Source organism: Medicago sativa, chromosome 7 (assembly GCF_051527215.1).
Source record: "Medicago sativa cultivar Bolivia chromosome 7, Bolivia_mono, whole genome shotgun sequence".
Classification (NCBI taxonomy): Eukaryota; Viridiplantae; Streptophyta; class Magnoliopsida; order Fabales; family Fabaceae; genus Medicago; species Medicago sativa.
Window position 1 is genome coordinate 48,838,646 of NC_140755.1, and position 24,805 is coordinate 48,863,450.

At 33.4% G+C, this 24,805-nt stretch overlaps 1 protein-coding gene, 2 long non-coding RNA genes and 1 pseudogene across 3 annotated transcripts; 2 read left to right on the top strand and 2 right to left on the bottom strand.

Moving 5' to 3' along the window:
- Window positions 1-734: 734 nt before the first annotated feature.
- On the top strand, window positions 735-4,144 carry LOC146906390 (uncharacterized). Its single transcript, XR_015018598.1, has 2 exons — window positions 735-3,678; window positions 3,825-4,144. It is a non-coding gene; the product is annotated as an uncharacterized LOC146906390 (long non-coding RNA).
- Window positions 4,145-5,917: 1,773 nt separating this feature from the next.
- On the top strand, window positions 5,918-6,355 carry LOC146906391 (uncharacterized). Its single transcript, XR_015018661.1, has 2 exons — window positions 5,918-5,957; window positions 6,238-6,355. It is a non-coding gene; the product is annotated as an uncharacterized LOC146906391 (long non-coding RNA).
- Window positions 6,356-16,233: 9,878 nt separating this feature from the next.
- Window positions 16,234-17,349, bottom strand: LOC146906392 (uncharacterized; annotated as a pseudogene).
- Window positions 17,350-17,530: 181 nt separating this feature from the next.
- On the bottom strand, window positions 17,531-17,878 carry LOC146906393 (uncharacterized). Its single transcript, XM_085728811.1, has one exon. It carries the CDS (start codon window positions 17,876-17,878, stop codon window positions 17,531-17,533), a length of 348 nt encoding a protein of 115 aa, XP_085584937.1.
- Between the last annotated feature and the right edge of the window lie 6,927 nt (window positions 17,879-24,805).

Genomic DNA, 24,805 nt, shown 5'->3' on the forward strand with positions numbered 1-24,805 from the left:
GTTAAATAGTTGATTTCATAGTGAAAAATATCATTATTCATTACTATAATTGAAGCCCAAATTCATGTTTATGAATCATATATTAGCATAGAAGATAAGTTCTGATATATAGTTATAATTGAAGCCCAAATTCATGCTTATGAATCATATATTAGCATAGAAGATAAGTTCTGATATATAGTTATAGAAAATTCAGTAAAATGGTTTCCTTTTTTATTAATTAATATTATTAAAACATATTTCTATCATCATGTTTCCTAATTTTAGCAATCCTAACACTCTATCTACATTGACAGCAAAATTGCTATTGTGATATGAAAGTCCATGATGACATCAGTTTGCATGCAATGAGATTGAAATGTTTTCTACCTTAATGATTATCTTCTTATATATAAAAGTTAACCCAGCTGATTTTTTTATGTAACAAACAGGATCTTAGGTAAATTGTTTATTGTTTATGTTTATTTTACTTCCCAACATGAAATTTTTCTGCAGGCGATTTGCTAGATAGAACATCATCAGGAACAACACAAGTTTTGACACCTAACAATCAAGCTAACACTCCCCAATTAGAAAGATTGAGGTCTGTACATTATTATTTTTTGTTTATAATTGCATAAACATAATATGTGTGATGGGCTCTATACTGAGTTCCTTTTCGTTAATTTTTTGTGCCTTCAAATGTATGAAACATTACTTTATTGAAAAAATTCGTATTTAGTCTTATCTATGTGTTTGTAATCATGTGTTTTTTGTTGGTTGTTGGCTTTGCCTGCGCACTTTGAGCTGGACATTTTGGAACCCCCATAAATTAATACAACTCACATGATTTGTTTGTCTCATAACTGGCAGTCTCATTTTGCAAGGTTCCTTGGCATACTAGGTTCATTATCAGAAGGTTTTATTTGTCCAGCTAATTATGGTCAGGCTGGGTAAGTTGGTTCATTTTCCTGTTGTTTTCGGATGTATTTAGCATTGAGCATCGCTGCATATAGGGTGGTTGAGAATGATATATTGTTTTTTGATTCTTAGCTTTACATGTGATGCAATGCTACTTCTATTCATACTGAATAATGACCAAAGGCAACTATAGTTTGATAACTTCTGAAATTATAATGACATGATAACTGTGCATACTATTATGGCTGAAAGTTAGTGACATGTGAGTTCTAACTTATTTCTTTTAAAAAAATTTCGTTTTGTGACTGGAATGTGTACGGTCTACATTAGGATTGTGGGCATTTAAGGCACATATATGGCTGTTGATTATATTTACAGCTTATACAAAAAATGTCTTGAGGAAATTTGAGGATTGGACAAGAGAATTGGTGGCTGACATCCTGAATAGGTTATTCCAAATCCATCCTGAATCTGTTGTTATTCTTTATCTTATCCAACATTTGAATCACTTTAGGATTTTCTGTTTGTGTTATGTTACAGTGTAAAAATGAAAGCTTATAGGATTTCTTTGTTAACTATCATAAAAGGAACTGACATAATTTTTCCTATTGCAAAACAACACTAATACCAAGCGTAAATTATCTACTGTATTTGTTCTTCCTCAAAATCTGCTAATGAATTATGTCCATTGTCTCTCCTACTACTAGGATTCACTTTGTTTCTCAGTTATTAACTTCAAATTAAAACATAAGGAATGTATAGAATAATAATTGATTCTTCTTTTCCATTTTTTATTATGTTTCTATTTTGTCTGTTTTGTTGTTTCTTATTTTCTTGGCTTTCTTCTTACTATGTGTGATTTGTTTTATATGTGATATGAAATTTGGTTTGGATTTTTTGTTTGAGTTTGAGTAATGGTAATGCATAGCTGAATGTTTTGAAATGTCTATCAAATGATTTTTGTAACTTTATCTTAAAAATCATATGTACATAAAGAAGATGTTTGTGGTGTTTTGTTTAGATTCCCAAATGTTTAATTTGGTATCTTATTTGCATTCTACTAACATAAGAAGAAAAAAAAAACATACATTTATATCAGGCTAAGATTTCCAAAAAGGCTCACCTTGGTTTTATTTTTGAATTTAGATGTGGCAAACTTCATTTTTACTTGGAATTTGACTATAGGTGAGTTGATGACTTTGTCTCATAAATAGGCTGTCTCATTTTCAAATCTAGAGGCAATTGATCAATTTGTTGATTGTTCAAGATGCGACAAGGAACTTACTATAGTGTAGTAGCTGCTACAATAAATCATGTTGTGTTTGTTGTAGTTCATGCATCTATTGGAGATATGGAATGGTTAATTTTGAATTATTTATGTCATAGGATTGACTAAGTTTGAATCCAATTAGAGTTTCAATTTGTGGGCTCTCATTTTAGGGTAAAGATTTTACAATATTGCTTGACAAGATCATATCCATAAGCATGGAGAGGAAGACAATATTTCCTTCACAATTGTAAATAGTTGTAATGATTTGGTGGACCTTTACATATTAAACCTCTTTGTTTTATAGGATGAAACCTGTTTTGGATAAATTAATTGTTTTTCTTTTCTAAAAATCCTCCTTCACCATTCTACTGAGACAACTACATACATTATTTTATTTTATGCTTGAATACTTCATCGTTGCTTTAGTTTGATTTGGTTTAGAAATTACATGTGTTGGTTTCTATATGAATATTTGAAGTATTTTGAAATTTGAACATTTGGTTTAGAAATTACATGTGTTGGTTTCTCCATGAATAAAAGGGCAACCCGGTGCACTGAAGCTCCCGCATTCGCAGGGTCCGAGAAGGGGTCCCACCATTTGGTGTATTGTACGCAGCCTTACCCTATTTTTACACAAGAGGCTGTTTCCAGGACTTGAACCCGTGACCTAACAGTCACATGACAACAACTTTACCAATTGCGCCAAGGTTTCTCCGTGAATATTTGAAGTATTTTGAAATTTGAACTTTTGATTGGCTCATGAAAAGAAAATATCTTTCTATGTCACATTTAATTTCATTAGAGTGGTGAGTATTTGTTTGAAGCACATATGAAGGAAAGCAAGATCAAGTTCCTTTTTGTGATATAAGAAGTCGAATATAAGAAGCTGAATTTGGTGAAGTGAAGTATTGCTAACTGGGTTCTTTTATATGATGATGTGCATATTGTTTGTGAAAGGCGGTCTCAACGATAAGCTTATAAGCATTATATATGAACTTTAAGGATTACTTTTTATGTGTAAAATAAAGACTACTTTTTAGTTTTCAAAATATAATTATAATTATTCTCTTTTGGTTAAAGACTACTTTTTAGTATCCAAAATATAATTATAATTATTCTCTTTTGGTAATAGAAAAATTTCACTTCTATTTTAGCTCATTAGAGTATGTCTTTCAACAAAAAAAAAAAGGTTTGTTTCAGAGTTGGCAACCATCGTTAATTGTGAAATTGTGAACGAAGTCTTTCATTTCTCCTCAAGAACAATGGAGATATCATTTATTGGAGTGTTTATTTTTGTTTTGCTGAAATTGAGCTATTAAACTTTGCAATTGTCCTAGATTTAGTTATAACTCTCTACACTCCTTGAGAAAATTCTTACAATTGTTTTTAATTTCTGAATGTGTAATATCAAATGTTATTTGTCATGTAAGTGAAAGGGGTGACATAAGGGAAACTGAAAAGGACGGCAAGAAGAGCAGAGTGATTGATCTCACTGAACATGATCTCGAGTAAGATTTGTCTTTTATTTGTGGCCCATTCATGTAATATAATTTTGATAAACCTTATGTGGATGCATTGCTTAAATATCGTTTTGGATTCAAGTCAATATTTATGTTCAAGATTTTTATGCAAAAGGCAATGAATTTTTTTACAGGTGTGTCAAGGTTCGGTACTTGCCACTGTATGTGAGGTCGAAACTGGTGTTGATTGGTACTTTCGATCATGTGATGAGGACGGCCAAGATACTGATGTGACATCAAATGTGGTCTACAAAGAAGTTTTTCGTAATGTGTAGCACTTTGTTTTATAGTATTGTTGTTATTTCATATCGGTACTATTTTTATGTCGACAGACGTTGGGTTTTCTTTTCTACAATAGACTAAGCCATTAAATTTATATGTTATGTTACCTTAACAAGGTCGATGTCATGGAAATTGTTTAATATGGTACATTAAAAACGTTTGTGGCAATTTATTTTATGAATTGAATTATACTATTTTTTCGATTCAAGTAAAGTATTTACTTTTATATTTGCGCTATATTTGTTCTTTTGTATGACCCGTGCGTTAGCACGGGTCGATGGTCTAGTTATATATAAAAGTTAACCCGGGTGATTATTTTAGCCCTAATTTTAACCTAAAACCTAAGCTAACAATTACTGTATTACCCCTGACCTTTTTTTTTTTTGGTCAAGTAGCCTAGTGGCTTGAAAAATTCACCTTAAAGATGAATAAGTGGGGTGTCCGGGGTTCGAACCCCGGCCCCTGCACAAACTGTGCATTATCCCTTACCAAATGAGCTAAGCTCATGGGGACCCCTGACCTATTTAATTTAATTAAGAGATAAACATAGCAAGAAGTATAAAATCTTCTTATATATAAAAGTTAACCCGAGTGATTATTTTATCCCTAATTTCAACCTAAAACCTAAGCTGACAATTACTGTATTACCCCTGATCACACTCAATTTTAAATGCATTTTTTTTTTAAAAAATGTTTTCTTAAAATTGTAAATAAAAATATAATAGTCTTTTGGCTGGTAGCAATTGTAATCTTTTAGATGTTTGTATATGCCAAAGTGGATATAATGATCATGTAAACTTTGCTTGAAAGTTTTGAGAATTTTCTATATGAAATTGTGGTAAGCAATGATACAATTTTCTATTCTTAAAATGATCAAAGATCACCATCAACAAACAGTATAGGCACCATAGGCATGTTGGTTGATTACTGTGTATATATATGTAGTGGTGGAATTTCATTGGTATAAACAAATGTGCACTTTTTCTTCTAAAGCTAAGTTTGTATTTGATTTTTGGTAAGTTTGGTTGATTTTGATTCCTAATAGTTTATAGTGAATTCGGTTATATTTTTAATTAAGAGATAAACATAGCAAGAAGTATAAAATCTTAATATATAATACTAAGGTTCACAATGCATACTCATTATGAAACCCTAAACCTAAACCTAAACCTAATCCTTCCTTTTTTGAGAGGTTTAAAAAATCTTTCTGAAAAAAGTCTCTGCATGGAGTTGAACTCGCAACCCATAGGCTCCATCCAAGCACTTTAACCACTTAACCAGTAGGTGTTTTAGTGTTATAATATCACTTCCACTAATACATTATGATTGAAATGAATGAATAGCATATCATGAACAAACCAACAATGAGTTAATACATCAGTTGATATCAACAATTAAAAAGAATACACAAGGTCAAGTAATACAAGGCACAATTAACTTTTAATTTGACGTTATGCTTTTTGTTTCATTTTACGTTATACCTCCTTCACACATTCTTTACATGTTTATTATGGATTATGGATGGATGGATTCATTTCTATCACAACCTTTGAACTGCTTTTTTTTTATTCCGTAACTCATTTTTTAATTATGACCATACACTCACTCATTATATATACAACCACTAATATGATCTCAATATTTTTAGTTTCTACATTGAAAACATTGTGTATAAATATGTGATTTTGTGCAACATATTTTGGGTTTTGTTCATCATCACTTTCAAGTAACAATTGGATAGTTTATCTTCAATTTTGTATTGTTGTTTTTCCACTCACTTTTACTCTTCATCTTTTGATTATCAAAGTCTAAAACAAGAGTGTTCTATTTGTGGATTGGAGTTTGCAATAGGACAAGCTTTAGGTGGCTACATGAGGAGACAAAGAGCTTCAAATATGAAAGGAAATAACAATATTCACAATTCTAATAATACTATGTGGTGGTGGTAGTCTTGATTCGCTGCAAAAGATGAAAGCTAGAAACCAGTGAGTTTTGGTGTTGGATTTGGATTTGAATCCATTTTTCAATATTTCTTGGTATTAATTATATGACGATTTATTCATTAGTGTAGTTACAATTTTTCTCTTATCTCTTGATTATTAACTGGATTCTATGATATGATAATTGATAGGGAGTCAAGTTACTCTTAGATTGATCAAATAGTTAAGTTTCAAATGTTTATTAGTCTATTTTTCGAACTTTCTTTTATATATTTTTTTATTCCTTAATGTGTATGTGGATTTTTGATTTTTTTTTGTGAATTAGGATAAATGATGCTTCTATTTTTTATTTTGTTGCATCATTGATGGTGAGGAAGAAGCTTATTAAAAATGGTTGTTTATCGTCACTTTCTCCATGAAACTATTGGATGATTCCTCTTCAATTTGGTGTTATAGTTTTTCTTCTCTTTTTTACTCTTTATTTTTTGGCTATTAATTAATACAAATTGGTAATATAAATAAGGGGTATATTTATAAATAATACTGTTTTTTTTATAACGGTGAAGACAACCATTTTTTCGTATAAAAATAATAATAAACATATTACTCCAAGTATAATGATAGACATAAACATTGTGTATGTGTAATTAAGATAAAGATAGATCAAATTGAGATGAATAAAGAATAGTGCCTCTAAAAACAATATATAGAGAAGGTTAAAGGATATGATCCAAGTTACACATCTATCTCTCTATCTTCTATATATTTATATATCTTTGAATTTGTACATCTAAAAAAAATTTACACTATTAATTAACAACTTGACTTTCCAATTATCTTTGAAGAATTAAAGAATTAATTAATTATCAAATTGAATAGTTTCCTCCACTATTGAAAAAAAAAAAGGAACTTCCCATTCTACATGTCACACAAAATGAAAGGAGAAAACAAAGACTTACTTGACAGTTAGTACTATATACCTCAAAGAAAAATATGTATGCTACAATTATTAAATAATTAAATCCATATGTCCACATAAAATAAATAAAAAAACGTATACACTAATCAAATTGTCAGAAAATTTAGGAAAAGTCAGTCCTAACATGATAAGAAGATTAAAATGATTATGATATCCAAAAAAAGTTCCATTCATTAGATTGGAAACTCTAAAAATGAACGTTTTAATTTTTTCAATAAAATCTTGCCCCAACTTATCTTATATATGCATGATTGCCCAACTCTACTACCATGATCATTTATGCTTTTCTGCTTTGTTAAGGTGATGTGGTTCTCCTTTTACTTTCCTTTCCTTATTTTTTGTGTTTGGGTATACATTTTCGGTCCATAAATTGGTTTTTTTTTTTTTAAGGAAGGTCCGTAAATTGGTTGATATGTTTTCTCAAAAAGAAGTTCATATATCCCACACATATAGCATATAAGATTATACATAGAGAACACATTATTTTCTTAGACTAATACAGTTTTATTTTCATATTTTATCCATAACAACAGAGAGAGGTGTAATCACTAAGATGTACTTTCAAGGTTTGATACTTACTATTAAAATTTGCTTTTAGGATTTACACATATGCAATTTGTATGACCTGTGCGGCAGCACGGGTGCAAGGACTAGTAAAAGTTAACCCGGGTGATTATTTTAGCCCTAATTTTAACCTAAAACCTAAGCTGACAATTACTGTATTACCCCAGACCTATTTAATTAAGAGATAAACATAGCAAGAAGTATAAAATCTTCTTATATATAAAAGTTAACCCGTGTGATTATTTTAGCCCTAATTTTAACCTAAAACCTAAGCTGACAATTACTGTATTACCCCAGACCTATTTAATTAAGAGATAGACATAGCAAGAAGTATAAAATCTTCTTATATATAAAAGTTAACCCGGGTGATTATTTTAGCCCTAATTTTAACCTAAAACCTAAGCTAACAATTACTGTATTACCCCTGACCTATTTAATTAAGAGATAAACATAGCAAGAAGTATAAAATCTTCTTATATATAAAAGTTAACCCGGGTGATTATTTTAGCCCTAATTTTAACCTAAAACCTATAAACATAGCAAGAAGTATAAAATCTTCTTATATATAAAAGTTAACCCGGGTGATTATTTTAGCCCTAATGTTAACCTAAAACCTAAGCTGACAATTACTGCATTACCCCTGACCTATTTAATTAAGAGATAAACATAGCAAGAAGTATAAAATCTTCTTATATATAAAAGTTAACCCGTGTGATTATTTTAGCCCTAATGTTAACCTAAAACCTAAGCTGACAATTACTGTATTACCCCTGACCTATTTAATTTAATTAAGAGATAAACATAGCACGAAGTATAAAATCTTCTTATATATAAAAGTTAACCCGAGTGATTATTTTATCCCTAATTTTAACCTAAAACCTAAGCTAACAATTACTGTATTACCCCTGACCTATTTAATTAAGAGATAAACATAGCAAGAAGTATAAAATCTTCTTATATATAAAAGTTAACCCGTGTGATTATTTTAGCCCTAATGTTAACCTAAAACCTAAGCTGACAATTACTGTATTACCCTTGACCTATTTAATTAAGAGATAAACATAGCAAGAAGTATAAAATCTTCTTATATATAAAAGTTAACCCGGGTGATTATTTTAGCCCTAATTTTAACCTAAAACCTAAGCTAACAATTACTGTATTACCCCTGACCTATTTAATTAAGAGATAAACATAGCAAGAAGTATTGGAATTCGACAACTTTGAGACCGATCATTCTAAACATTTCAAGTTACATATGAGAACATCTCTGAGATAGTCCTTAGAAAGTAATTTACTGTTGTTAGAGACTTAGAGTTAATGGCAAAATAGGACAGTTCCTTTCAATAAGTAATTTTATTCTCACTGTTTAAAAAGTATGACTTTATAGGATTTGTAAATTTGATATCAAGTGACATTAAAATACCTAAAATCATATCATAATCATTATATTATAATTGTTGTGGTTTTTTAAAGACAACTTGCTTCCTATCGTCATCTAACCTTTGTAACATGATATTAAGGTTGGTGTTTCGAAAGGCAATGGAAATATTATAGATAATATTTGGATTATATTTTCAATATTTTTGGAATTTATAGTCGTGTAATCTATAGCCAACATGGTGCAGCTGAAGCCAACATGATTGCTCTTTAGCCAGTGATTTTTTTCATGAAAAAGGGTTTTGTGGTTGGGCGCTAGAATTAGCATTGGGAGTGAATCAATAAAAGACATATCATCCGGAGATCTTAAAGATCAAACTTCTTCACACTTAACTTCTTCGTTAGTTGGTTTATTTTTGGTGCACCAATTGATTTAGAGGAACTATCAAGTTGACTGAAAAATAATAAATAATAAATCTAACAAATATTTTACCTGTTCGACAACATGGGTCGACGATCTAGGAAAAAGCTTATTTAAAAAATAAATTACGGACAAGGAAAAACTTATTTAAAAAAACACATTAAGATAGAAATGTACTCATGAGTTCTTTGACACGGTGTTTCTAATATTTCGCATCTAATATTATAATGAATTGCAAGTAATATACTAAACTACATATGACCCGTGCGGCAGCATGGGTCGTTGGTCTAGTTTCTTTAAAAGTATCCTATTTGTTTGTTATAGCTTTTTTAAAAAACCTAGATCTACGAGAAAAAAACAATTTCAAATGAAAATATATTAAGTCTAGCTTTTCAAATAATATATTTTTTTAGAGGCAGGAGAAAACAAGTATCAAAATATAAAGGTAATTTTGTAAAAAAAAAAAAAATCCATTTGATATAGTTGTAACCAAATAATTAAATTGTTTTTTTTTAAAGAAGTGATTGTTATTACGACAAACAAACACAAAATTGATTATGCCTTTTCATAAAGTCGCTAAAACATAATCTATAAATTATTGAATATCAAAATCATTTATTTTATTTATTAAAAAACGAGCCATATATTTAATTTACATTTACTAAAAATAAGTTTACGATGTTCATGTGCTTCTAACTCACACTGAGTCTATTTCATGCAACATAACTACATTCCTATGAGTTTTTATTTTTTAGGAAATCCAATGAAAAATGGCAATTGTTTATGTATATGTTCACCCCCATATTTAAAAATTTATGTTTTTTTTTGGAATCAAAGCGACCAAAGCCCAACAGAAGAAAAGAATAAACGTTATTACTCTAGGTGTCAGTATCCCCATAACATCAGCTAACATCAACGAATTAAGCCTGGAAGGGAACAACTCATACAATCATATCATAGTGGTTCAATTGAACTTTAGATGACAACGTCAATTAATGCTTCTAATAAATTGATGAAAATGGTGAAACAATTTTCAATTTGAATAAAAAAATTGATGGTTTAAATGTGTTTTTGCTTAAACTTTAGTAGAATAGTCTTTTTAGACTCAAGTATATATATGTTGTGTTATGATAGTCTTTTTTAGATTATTATGGCATTCTAACTGATGGTGCACAATGAATTATTGTTGCTGCTTACCTTGCCTAGAATATAATTTTTTTTTTATGTTCAAGATGTCCATATTATGTTGAAGATTATCATTTTTACCTTGCATAGATTATCCTATCTTATTTTTTTTATCCTTTATAATTTTAGATTATTATAGTTGCTACTTACCTTGTATAGATTATTATGTGTTCATGTTAAGTTCATCTGTCTATTATGTTCAACCCTTGTATGTCCATATTATTATGTTGAAGAAATGTCAAAAACATGACAAAATCATATCCATTAGAGACCAAAAACAAACCGAAAAATTGTGTGAGGATGAAAACATATTGTTTCAGTTTTTAGGGACTAAAATCAAAATTTACTATATTTTGAGGTACGAAAAATATAGTGATAAGGAACCAATTGGCATATAAACTGATGAGAAACTAAACCATTATTAGTGCTTTCTGATAATTATAGAGGATATCATTTGAAAACTATTGAGTAGTTACTTTGTTGGTAATCTTTGATGAAAGAAGATTAATGTGCAACACTAAGAGGATGATTTGTGTTTAATTAAAAGTAAGGAATGATTATTAAAGTCTAGGAGTGTTCAAGTTAATTTCTTCAGTTAAGTTAATCGGTATTTTGTACCAAGTTTCCCGTCTTAAGTTTTTTTGGTCTTAGATGAAGTGGTAAACCACTGAAATTAAACTCACACAGAACTGTTAGGTCCCGGATTCAGTTAATTTGTCCCAACCTGTTGCAATAAAAAATGGTAGATATGAAACACTCTCGAAGCAGCATATAAAAAAAAATCTCATATGCAGCTTTCACAGTCTTAAAAAGTTGTAAATACAAGGAATGATGAATATTCAACCTTAGATTATATTTTGGTATATAGGTATTTGAATAATTTGTTTGTTTACTAAACTTAGCATTCCAGTATTGAATGGGGAATAATGAGTTATAGCTACATGTTTTATATATTTCATCAAATTCATTAGGAAATAAAGTAAAGGTAACCTCAACAATCAGAATAAACAGTAACATCGAGGTTAACAAAATTTTCCACTCAATAGATCAGTCGGAAAACTTCACATTAATCCAACAAGAATGAGAAAGTGAACAAAATAAAGAAATTTCTTTGATACTCCTAAGCTTTGCAACCTTTCCAACTTCTACTTATTTCTTTAATTCCATATTTGCTTAAATTTCTTATAACTGCTACCACCTTACATGGATGATCTCCAGTATCCTGTAGCATACACAAAATGAATCAACTGTGTTAATTTGCGCTTTTTTAAATTTCAGTCAAATGATTGTGAAGTCTACACCCAATTAACAATAACAACCTAAAAAATAAAGACCCTGCGGTTAGATACAAGAACCTCGATGATGGAAAAATAATGACTTTGGATTATAATCATATATACATCTAGATTCCATCAAGAAAACGGTATACAGATAGAAAGCAGAGCAACGATTTGTTCATTTGAAAATAGAAGATAAACAGAGCAGATATGAGGACAATAAAGAGATGTTATAGCATATATTAGTGAGTTTGAGATATGAAAAATCCTAATAGAGAGATAGCAAACATATTTTAGTCATTCAATCACAATTGAACTCCATACAAATTGTAACTAGTACTTCTTTTTCTACAATTTTTCTTTAAATTAGCACAAATTTATTAACCCCGTTTATCCGAGCTCAAGACGTAACCAACTAAGGGAAAACTGAAAAAGTAGCCAAATAAGGTACAAATGCAGCAGAAAGGACAAGAGAGGCTACAAAATTAGGACCGAAACAACCAGACAAAATTTGAGACGAAAGCACCTACAGGAACTAGGAAATGTACAGAGGGAACAAAATTCCTCAACAAAAACAAAAGAACAACCTACAACTGAAGCTACAAAGAAATAGCAGGGGCCTGAAGTGACTATGGCAACAACAGAAGTTACTTCAAACTAACGAAGAACCAGAGTGATTTCAAGATATCGAACGATACATTTTCAGTCCCCAAATACACATACACAGACTAGACTAAGGACTTTCATAACAGAAAAAGCAATCCACTACTTCACTACACAGCATTGCACACCAGTCTAAATCCCACACAGATGCTGCACTAAAAAGAAAATTGGAAAATGACTTCTCCCGCTGACCCTTGCGAAGAAAGGGACACCAAAATAGCAATAAAATAAGACCAAAATTCACTGCACCAAACAAGTAAAAAACAGCAGCAGAACTTTGATCACTCAAAAAACGGCCTCAAAAAATAAAAAAGAACAACTTCCCTGACTAATCGTACCCATCCAGACAGAACCAAGAAGTAACAAAAAGCACAATGAAGCAAGAAACAGAAATGTGCCTAAAAACAGAAAAACACAACTGCAAATACTATCAAATAACCAATTAACATACTTAGATTGATTGTTTAAAGAAATATATAATTAAAGGGAAAGCGAAGAAAAACAAAACATTTTAAAACTGCAAATAACACCCAAGTGTCGTTGACGACGGAAGGGAAAAAGTATGCCACATAAACATGTCATAGTGCCACCATGGCAGGCATCAGCCTTCCTTCACAAACTGTCTATGGCAGCTTTAGTTGTTAAATACCCGCCATGGCGCCACCATTTAACAACACTGCAACCAACTGTTTTTATTTGTAACATGACATTTAAAAAAAAAAGTAATTTCGTAAAGTCAATTTTAAAACAGAAACAACTTACAGAGTTCAAATTTTCAGAATTCTAGAAGTCAATTTCGTAGTTGTATGCAGTTTTCTACAACATGTTTGACTCCTTTCTTTGTGACATTATCACAACTGTTGTTTTTGGATTTCCAAACTGTTGTATTTCGATTTCCAAATTCTATTATCTACCGAAGTTGTTACTAGGTTGAGTCACGACCAGGTTGCTCTCTTTAAGACGTTTCGTGGCACTACCCAAAGTTGTGCAAGGTAGACTATCAATCACGCCCCCTCCAGGATAAAACAAGCCCAGCTACAACTGTGCGGTTAACTACTGCACCGTAGAAAACCGTTCGAGAATTACACCTTCAAATATGGTACTAAGACCACTCTTTAATACTGAAACCACTTTAATATGGTATTGTTACCACTCTATTATGGTGCTAAGACCACTCAAATATGGTGTTACCACCATTCTAACCTTAATTTCTCCAAAGTATCAATATGGTACTACGACCACTCAAATATGGTGATACCACCATTTCTCTTCAAATAAAAAATATTGAAATAATTTTTATATACCGTTAAGATCATTCTTAATTCCGACGGGACATTGTTTTTCCAAATAGGGACTATGATCTTAAAAGTACTCTTTATTCCGAAGGGACGTATATTACCGAAGGGACTATGAACTTAAGACCATTCTTAATTCCGAAGGGACATTAAACCGAAATGGGACTGTGGTATTAAGAACACTCTTAATTCCGAAGGGACAGAAAGGAGTAGAAAAAGGAGAAGGACTTGTTAAACAAGTCGAAGGAGGGAGAAGAGATGAAAGAGGGAGAAGAGATGAAAGACTCGTCAACACAAGTCAAAAGGGGGAGAAGAGAGAAAGAGTTCCCGACAACTCAATGAAACTCTTTGGTGTGTGGAATGCACTATGTGAGTTCTCTATTTATAGGGAAAATTCACAACTAATAAGTGAGAAACTTTGGGAACAAGTAATATGAGAAACTTTGGGAACAAGTAACATATTACTTTGCGATTAAGTAATTCACATATTAGATCTAGTACAAAAATATCTTAATTGAGTACTAAAATATATTAAATTTAGTACAAAAATATATTATATTATGTACCAAAATATTTTAGCAAAACTTGGGGACTAAGAAAGCACTTTCTAATAATGATTAAATTAATTATTTAATTTATCATTTCCAAATAATAAAATATATATCAATATATATTTTTTCTCTAGTGCTTATGTACCCCCATTAATTAGAGGTACATCCCCACTATATAAACACTACTAATGTGTGTGTTCCATCCGATGTGGGACTTCCACTTTTTTCAATTCACACAACACTAGTTCTACCCAACATGGGAATTTGTGTTTAGTCTTTTTACTCAATTTCCACACATGTTCCAACAATCCCCCACTTGAATTTAAAAAATGGTTTCAGAAGTAACGTCAAACACGTCTCCATAAGATTTGCTAGTAAGCAAAGGTGTTGCTTACAACTTGAACCTTTGCATAGCGAGTAAAATTCTGATTAACAAGAGTTGCTTACAGCATTGAACTCTATCTCAGACATAGAACCCACACACAAACCTTTTCATAAGGTGTATTCTAAAAGCCCGTGCGTTTATGGCCTTGCACGTGTATCCCTGTTTTAACGAACGCTCTAGGTATTCTGCCCCGAATCCCATAGGAACCGGCCCTTAGTTCCACATTCGTATAGGTGAGTCTATCAAGAGTACTCCTGTAGCTATGTACTCCACTCCAAATAGAGTATAGATCTCATTAAGAGTTTATATTATCTCATCCTTCTGTCACTACAGGAATCATGCTTTCTTACTTTTAACATAGCATGTTCTATCACTTGTGACTTGTTATTACCCATTGAACCTATTTCTTGGGATCTCCAGTCATGTAGGTTGGGTTACCATCACTTGTGACCTTTGGGCTTTAGTCCCATCCTATTGGATGTGTTTAGGACTTTCTTTCTAGTAATTCCTTTCGTCAAAGGATTAACTAATTCTTTATCAGTACGTACATGATCTACTTTAACCGTTCCTTTTGAGAGTAGCTAGCTCTCTATTTCTCTATGTGTTCGTGCCTTAATAATCGCCTCTTACCATTGTGGTAACGATTCTCAATTTTGTAATAGCTGCAGACTATCACAATAAATTAACACTTCTGGAAACGGTTTTATCCACTAAGGGATTTCAACTAGCAAGCATCTTGTCAACTTGCTTCTCCACTAGTTTTCTCTAGTGTTCTCATCTCAGATTCATTCCATAGTGGACTGAGTCAATATCATTTGTTTTAACAAACAACTCCTCTAGTGATGCTCAATGTGCAAACACTAGTCGCTAAATATTCATCTGAAAAATGTTCTATTTTATATCTTGTACCATTTAAGTACAATAGGTTACTCCTAGTGAAGTAATCTTAGTGTCATAGTCTTTTTAAGGAACCTCATGACTCTTTCTATAGCATGGCAATGCTTCTCATCCGTCTACTAGTAAACTTGCACAAGAGTTTCACGACATCGGCAATGTCGGATCTAATACATTTAATGGCATACCTAAGTACAGCCAATGATGCTCGCATATTCTGTTTTTCTAACTCCATCTCAAGTGTTCTTACACTTGGATCATAATATATGATTGCAAGTTTATTGCGAAATAATAATATTTCCTTAAGAACTTCTCAACTTTGTGAGATATGTCAAAAAAATTCTTTTTTTCTATCTAGTAATCTTGAAACCAAGAATTACTTCAACTTTGTCTAGGTCTTTCTTATCAATGTTATTGATAAACAATGATTTCACATAATTCATAACATGAATCTTTAAATCAAATATGAGCAAGTAGTCTTCATAGAGACATATGATCGTGCAAATATTATTTGTCACTTTCATTCACTTCTTACTCATTCGATAGCATTAGAATGTCAACTGTTTTTATTTGTAACATGACCGTTCCTTTTGAGAGTAGCCACCATTTAACAACACTGCAACCAACTTTTTTTATTTGTAACATGACATTTAAAAAAAAAAGTAATTTCGTAAAGTCAATTTTGAAACAGAAACAACTTACAGAGTTCAAATTTTCAGAATTCTAGAAGTCAATTTCGTAGTTGTATGCAGTTTTCTACAACATGTTTGACTCCTTTCTTTGTGACATTATCACAACTTTTCAGTAGTATTTCCAAAAGCCCACAACAATTCTTTGAGATCACAAATAGTGTTTCATCATCGACTTCTGTAAATGACAAGTTCAACACCTCCAGCTGGGGAATTACAAAGTTTATTCCAGGTAGCTTCACTCTTAAACATCCAGTTAAGTTCAAATGCCTTAACTTAAAACATCTCCTTAAGACTTGACAAATACCTTCAGTTATACGAGTGCACCAACGCAAATCATGATGTTGCAAATTGGGGAAAATGGAAGCAAACATTATGATGCTTTCATCACTTAACCATGAATTATAACCCAAATAGAGAGACTTTAATTGAGGGTATACACCAAACTCAACCTAATAATCAGAATGCCATACACTCTCACTCCCAATATTTAAGCATTCCATCTTAATCTCACTAAGTGAAGGACAATTTCTAACGAAGGAAAACAAGGCTGATTTAGTAAGACTCGAACATGAAAGGTTTATAGACACCAAATCAGCAAGAAACAAAGATAACTCTGCAACATCATTCACAAAATTAGTATCAGTAAGATCCAAATGTTTGAGCAAAGGGAAACAATCGGCAATGAGTAACAGGTCGTAGTTATGAAGGTAATTGAATGAACAAGTGAGAAAGGTCAAAGTTGTAATATTTTGGGAGAAAGTTTGCAACCCATCTGAGGGAAAGCAGCATCCATCTGGGAGTTTGAGCAATGTGAGTTTCAATGGGAAAGTTGAGATTTGAGCGAGAAGATAGTTGAGGTTGTGCTCATTGCGGAAGTGTGTGAGGTCGATGATGTTGAGGTTGGTGAACCTTTTGAAGAGACGAGATAGTAAATGACAATTTTCCTTTCTGACAGCGAGAGAAAATATAAGACCATTGGTGATGGAGAGGAACTGCTTGGAGACGAAAGATAGGGATTTCAAGAAGCACCGGTCGTTGATGATGTATTTGAAGATAGAGTCCCAACACTCATCAGGTAAATAGAAACAGGTTTCTTCCTTAACCAATTGTTGCGAAGAAGATTCGAGAGATTTCATGGGTGGTAATTTTACCATTGAAGATTTTAGGGAAGAAGTTAATTTCTTCCTTTACAATAGCCGCGAGAAAATATGAGAAACCATATCGCGTTTCGGCAATGGTTAGAGGGTTTCCGATCAGAAGAAACTATAAGGTTAGTTTTTACCATAAAATATTGTTCGATCCTTTTAATATACATTTTTTTTGAGAAAAGGAAGCTTATAGCTTTTCATTATTAATCAAAGTAGTTATACGATGAGGAATGTTAAGATGCAATTGGAAACTAGCATGTGATAATGCTTCCCTAGCTAAGCTATGGGCAACACCATTGGCTTGTCTCCTAATAAAACTCACATCGGAGTTTACTAAATCAGTCATCAACAAGTGCCTACAATCATGAATTATTGCCATAAAATCAGAGACACCGTCTCCTTTATAAATGCTATCTGCCACTATCTTTGAGTCTGTTTCGAAGTCCATGCTCACCATGTTAAGTTCCTTCGCCCACTGCATTGCTTGCAACAACCCTATTGCTTCACCCATATCAACATCAAGTAAAGGGGACATAAATGTTGTTCGACCTGCAACAAAGTTTCATTCCGCATCTCTGATACAAGCTGCAATTCCAACCCGGTTAAGTGTAGTTGAGAAAGCTTCATCCACATTACACTTAAGTCTCCCTAGCACCGGTTTTGTCCAGCGAGGAGTATCGTGATTAACGCTAGGACCATGAATGCGTGGCTGTATTTTTTGCGCATTCTTCCAGCTATTCAGGAACGCATCAGCCCTTTCACTTATCTGTTGAGAAGTTTCCTCTATGTTGTTCCATATTTTGTTGTTTCTATGCTTCCATATGCTCCATAGAGTGACCGCGAAAATCTGCAGTTGTGAAATGTCGAACTGTTGGAGGAGAGCAAAAATTAATTCAGCACATGTAATATTTGGAGACCATCATTGTTGAATATGACTCCAGAGATTGATTCGCTGCCAGCAATTAGTGCTTTTACCACATTCAAAGAACAGGTGCTTTCCATCCTCGTCCTTTTCCATACATACTACGCAGATGTTAGGGCAGTATACTCCTTTTGCGATCAACCGTATCCGTGTCGGTAAGCAAATGCGACAGATGCGCCAAAGGAAGTTTTTAATCTTTGGGGGAAGTGTAAGTTTCCAAATACCACTCCAAGGACCAGGAACTCTATGTTGCAGCATGGCATCATTGTTGTTGAATATATCTCGATACGCACTACGAACGAAATATAAACCATTCTTTTCATGACGCCAAACAGCCGTATCCGTTTGGACAGAAGGGAAAAGAGGAGTTTGCAGAATTTGGCTTGCTGTTTCATCATCAAATACATAATGGATGAAGTTTTCATTCCATACCTTTTGGTTTGGCTTGAATAAATGGGCAACAGTAAGCGCATCCCACATAATTTGTACTTCTGTGATCGGTTGCAGGCATAGAGGATCTTTTAACCAAGGTTCATTCCAGACAGAGATGGATTCTCCTGTACCAATACTCCATCTTAACCCTCGTTTGATAAAATCTCTTGCATTCCAAAGACTTATCCAAACATAGCTTGGGTTATGCCCTAAGGATACACTAAAATAATCACTATGTGGATAATATTTAGCTTTGAGTAATCTAGTGATGAGTGCATTCGGGTTAGTGACCAACTTCCATGCTTGCTTACCAATCATAGCCAGATTGAAAGCTCTAAGACTCTTGAAACCCATACCTCCAAAGATCTTAGGGACGGAGAGGCGCTCCCATGATAGCCAGTGTAAACCTCTAGAGTTGGTAGAATTATGTCCCCACCAAAAAGCATTAAGCATTTTCTCAATTTCGCTAATGAAAGTGCCCGGTAATAAAAAAATGCTCATCACATAGGAGGGTATGGATTGTAGGACAGACTTGATAAGAATTTCTCTTCCTGCTTGCGAAAGGCACCGACTGCTCCAAGAGTTGATTTTGTTCCAGATTCGATCCTTGACAAATTTGAAGGTCGCTTTTTTACTTCTACCAATCATCGATGGGAGTCCTAGATACTTGCCTGTGCCTAATACCTGCTTTACCCCAAGTATTGTTACTAACCTCTCCTGGCAACTCATAGGTGTATTCCTACTGCAGTACATCTCTGATTTTTACAAGTTGATTGATTGCCCCGACGCAGCCTCATAGGATGTTAAAATATTCTTCATTTCCATTTCTTCCTGATCGCAAGCTCCAAAGAATAAGAAGCAGTCATCGGCAAACAATAGATGTGATATTATTGGAGCACTTGAACAGAAGCGGACTCCCTTAATAGCACCTCTTCTCTCAGCATCACGAATAAGAGCAGAAAGCCCCTCAGCACAGAGAATGAATAAATAAGGGGATAATGGATCACCTTGTCGTATACCTCTACCGGGAATAAAGGGCCCAACTCGAGCTCCGTTCACCAGGACTGTGTAGTCAACTATCTCAACACATAGCATAATCCACTGAACCCATCTAGCAGAGAAGCCCATCTGAATCATAATGTCACGGAGATACTCCCAATCCAACCTATCATACGCCTTGCTGATATCCAACTTGAGGGCTACATCACCTTGTATGCCTTTTGTTTTTGCTTTCATATGATGAATTAATTCGATAGCCACTAATGCATTGTCGAGAATAGACCTGCCTGGAACAAAAGCAGATTGGGATGAGGAAATGCACTTGTCAAGAACACCTTTAAGCCTGTTAGCAAGCACCTTGGCCACTATTTTATAGACGACGTTACATAGTGCAATAGGTCTCCAATCCTTCATAGACTTCTGAAAATCTCCTTTTGGAATTAAAGCAATATTTGTTGAGTTCAAATGAGGAGGGAAAATACCATTTGCAAGCCATTCACAACCTGCTTGGTACAATTCTTGGCCGCACATGTCCCAATTTTTTTTGTAGAAACCCGGATTAAAGCCATCGGGTCCTAGGCACTTATCTGCCTGCATAGAGAACGCAGCTGATCGAAACTCTTCTACTGTAAACTCCGCCGTTAAAGATAGGTTGTCTTCATCAGTGACTGAATTTGGTACTAAGGAGACAACATATGCACGGTTACTTGGCTGCTTTGTAAATAATTCAGAAAAATACTCTCTTGCAATTGATTGCAATTCCTCCTCTTTACGGCATACTAATCCTCCTGAATTTTCAAGGTGTGTGAATCGATTTACTTTCTTACGAGAGGTAGCAGCAGCATGAAAGTACTTGGTGTTTAAATCCCCTTCACGGTACCAAAAGGATTTTGCTCGTTGTTTCCAGTAGATGTCATCCTGTACAAGCAGCCTATCGAGCCTTTTTTTAAGAGAATTGAAAACATCAATATTTGAGTCTGTAACGTTGTTGCGAATCCATTCAAGCTTCTTCTGAGTTTTGCTGATTTCACGCCTGAGGTTATTATTATTGCGGCTCCATTCAGAAAGGTCAGTAGCACAATGAGATAATTTTTACGTGAAGCTTCCAAGTGGATAATGTTGCCATCGGGATTTGACCTGTTCCCTGAAGTCCGGTTCAGCCAGCCACGCGTTTTCAAACTTGAAACGTTGAGGATTTCTGCACACAGTTTCAGTCGGCTTGCAATTAAGCCACAGCGGGTAGTGGTCAGAAGACGTACTCGTGAGGCATTCCAAAACTGCACCTGGGAATAAATTGCACCATAAGGGATTAACAAATGCTCTATCTAATTTTTCTTCCACCGCTCTAACAGTGCCGAGACTTTTAAACCACGTAAATTCATATCCACGCATCTGCAAATCTACCAAACCTGCGTCTAACACAGCCTGTCTAAAACCACGAATCAACCACGACGCTCTGTCCGACCGTCCTTTCTTTTCTTCATCTGACAAAATATCATTATAATCCCTGTTTTATCTTGGTTTTCGGGTGTCAAACATTGATTACGTTTGAACCTTTTAAACCGGTGATATCTTATTTTTTCTTGGGAAGGGAAAAAGTAAGCAAAACCCTTGAGAATCGAGGTCCGGGAGTTGTTTTCGCTACGGGAAGGTGTTAGGCACCCATAACGACTATAGTAACCTATAGGAACCGTCTTTAATTTCTACGCGCGCGCTTTATTTTTAAATGCTATTTGAAAATGTTATTTATACCTAAATTTTGCTAAGTGAAGAATTGGAGGGAGAAGAAAGTGTTTGAATTTTTATTTTTATTTGAATTGAAGGAATTTTGCTCCTTGCCTACGTACCCGATTAAGGGATCAAATCCACCGTAGTTCTCTTCCAAAAAATGTTTTTGTTTTTGTTGGTTGATTTTAAGTTTGGAAATGGGATTTTGAAGAATAGAAAGAGGCCTCAAGGGCATGAGATTAGGAAATAGTGGGGTTGGATTAGTGAATTGCAAAAGAGGTCAAAGTTTGATTATTTTCATTGAAATTTGATTAAGAAAATGGAAAAGAAAATACAATGGGATGTTGGATCCCAAGGTTTATTTGGAAAAGCTTTGAGTGAAGTTGTTCACATTTGTTTGAAAAATTGGTTTTTCCTAAGTGTAAGTCCTAGGCATTCATCTAAACATACAATCCTAAACATACATCTAAACATGCATATTCTAGCTATATAGTGATGTGTGTGCATGTGTCGGTGCTTGTGTCGGTGTACATTATTAGAGTCCATTGTCCTTTACATCATACCCTAGATACATTCTATGGCCTCTTTGCCAAGAAATTAAAAGCATGAAAGTGAAATATTACAAGAATTCCTAAGTGTTTACATTCTAACTTTTGGTACAAATTAAATTGCAAGAAAGAAATAGAGATGAATATAGGATGAAATGGAGATGCTTATGAAATGATGAAACATGAAATGAAAGGAGTTAGTAGGACATGACAATATCAAGGAAGTGAAATAAGAGAAATACTAGAATATAAAAGATAGAAAATAAGTGCAAACATGGCTAAAATTTGTTCATAAAATGCAAGAACCAAGTGACCTATAATTCTCACATTCCAATTACATTTTAAAGGTTTAGAAACAAGTTTTGGAATGGGAATTAAAGCTACATGATTTACTTGACATTTTAAAACAATTTTGGAGCATATTTTCATTATTTAACTACTTAATGACTTGTAAGCTAAGTAACCTACCAAAATTCACAATTATGCAACAAAATTAAACACAAACAGTAGCTAAAATCCTATGAAGTCAAGGAGTATAGGTCACCAACATTCATCAAGCAATTTGGATTAAAATCAAGTAGATTTTCATTCATTTTTAGCACAAAATATGACAAAACTAGCAAGAAAATTAACACCTCATTTTTTAACCAATTTTAACATGTGAAAAATATCACAAAACACTACAAAAATATCAAGAAATCTATATAAATTTTTTTGGAATTTTTTAAAGGTTTTTTGGACTAAAAATCACAAGAAAATTACTAATTCTAACAAAAAATGGGGAAAAAATGCTTCAAATACTTTTCTCAATTTTTAGCACAAGAAAAAGTCGCAAACATGTTGAAAGAAATATTAAGAATCACATAGAAAAGATTTTAGGATGTTTACAAGATCTTTTAGCAAGCCAGGGGTATAAAAATCAATTTACAGTGTAAAAATAGTAAAAAAAACGAGAAAATAGAAAATCTGCAAGAAAACATGCCCAGGCCCAAGGTCATGCATGGATCTGGACTATCCATTAGCTATACAGCCGTTGGATTGATCCAGGTCCACGTTTGACCTAGATCTAACGGTTAAAAACAAGATGGAGCATGGTAAGCCCAAGGACGCGCGCGCGTGGGAGAACGGGGAGTATAAAAGCCTGGCGTCAGCAAGAAACAGCACAACTCACCTCTCCTTCTCTCTCTAAGTTGTTTTTAGAGAGAGAGGCTCTGCAACCAGACGAACGGAGAAGATGACCGGAGTAGTTTTCCGGTGCGGTGGCTGCCGGAGGCGCCGCCACACCGGAAAAATGAAACTTATTATTTTTAAAAGATTTTTATACCAAATCAAACCTCTTCTCCTCCTCCGTTCGAAACTGAAAGTAGTTTTTAGAAATAAACACGAAATCACGCCAGATCTAACAATCTAAGTCACGAAAATTTCAAGAAGAGAAGGAGAGAAAAGGATACCTGTTTGATTCGTCGCACTCTGAGGATATTGTTATCGTCCTTACTTCGTTTTGCTCCGTACTTTCCTCTTCGTCTTTTGATTTTCTGGAAGTTGCTCAAACCCTAACCGTTTCAGTTCTTTCGCAGATTCAAGATCCTTTCGCTGTTGTTCTTCGATTTGATACTTGATTCGAAACCCTAGGGTTTTGGATTAGCTCGAATTGAAATTTGATTTAGTTTTGTTGAAGGTTTTGATTCGGTTATGGCGAAATTGGTTCAATCTTGATGAACTTGTTTCTATTTGAGTTCGATTTGATGTTGATGCTGGTTTTCTTGATCGGATTTGATTTGGCTTTGAAAGATTGTGTTGTTACTGTATTTTCTGGAGATGAATTCGATGATGAACTTGATGAAGATTCATCATGTTCTTCATCATTTTCTGGGTTTTGATCGGTTTTGGAAGAGAGAGAAATGTGTACTTGTGTTTCTGATTCTGTTGCTGAGTTGTTAGCATCTGAATGGCACTGCAATGATTGGAGCCTTTTATAGGCTGCCAAGTGTAGCTTCTGGACCAATAGAATACTGCCACGTGGCACTGGACCTTGTAACAAACTCTTGGACAAATGGACCAATAAGAAACTGACACATGTACAGACCTGATGACTTGGACAAAAAATGGACTATAATGCAAATATTAGAAACTTTAGGACTAAAAATAAAATAAAATGAACTAAAATTGGTAATTGGAAAATAACGTAAAGTGAAACGATTAAAATTGACAAAACGGACTAAAACGAACCAATGGCCTAAATGAGGTACTTTAAAGTAACCTCTCTCTGCCGAAATTTCGTGTGAAATGACCAAAATGCCCCTGGGCTAAAACGACTGAAAATGACTCAGATGCAAATTTAAAATGGATTTTTAACAGAGAAATGAAACAAAGACTTATACAAGCAAAATTAAAAGACTCAGAGACAATTTTTAGGATTTAAACAGTGACTTGACACTTGAAATGACCAAAATGCCCCTAGGGGCAAAATTGACCTAAAATGACTTCAAATGCAACTTTTGAAATGGATTTTGACATAGAATTGAAATGAAGACTTATTCAAACTATTTGAAAGGACTCAACCAGATTTTTGAAAAACTGAGAGAGATTTGACATAGGAAATGACTAAAATACCCTTACATGTGAATTTTGCAAATAACATTGAAATAGAATGCAGAGAAAGATGCAGTTGATCAGAGACATTTCAAATAGCTTGTAATGCAAGAAAAGAAGAATTGACTAGTATTTTTAGGTCCAAAATTAGGGTATAACAGCTGCCCCTATTTAAGTTTCTTTGTCCGGAGACTCAAGAGACGAAGTCTTAGAGTTGACGGGATGAAGATACTTAAATATT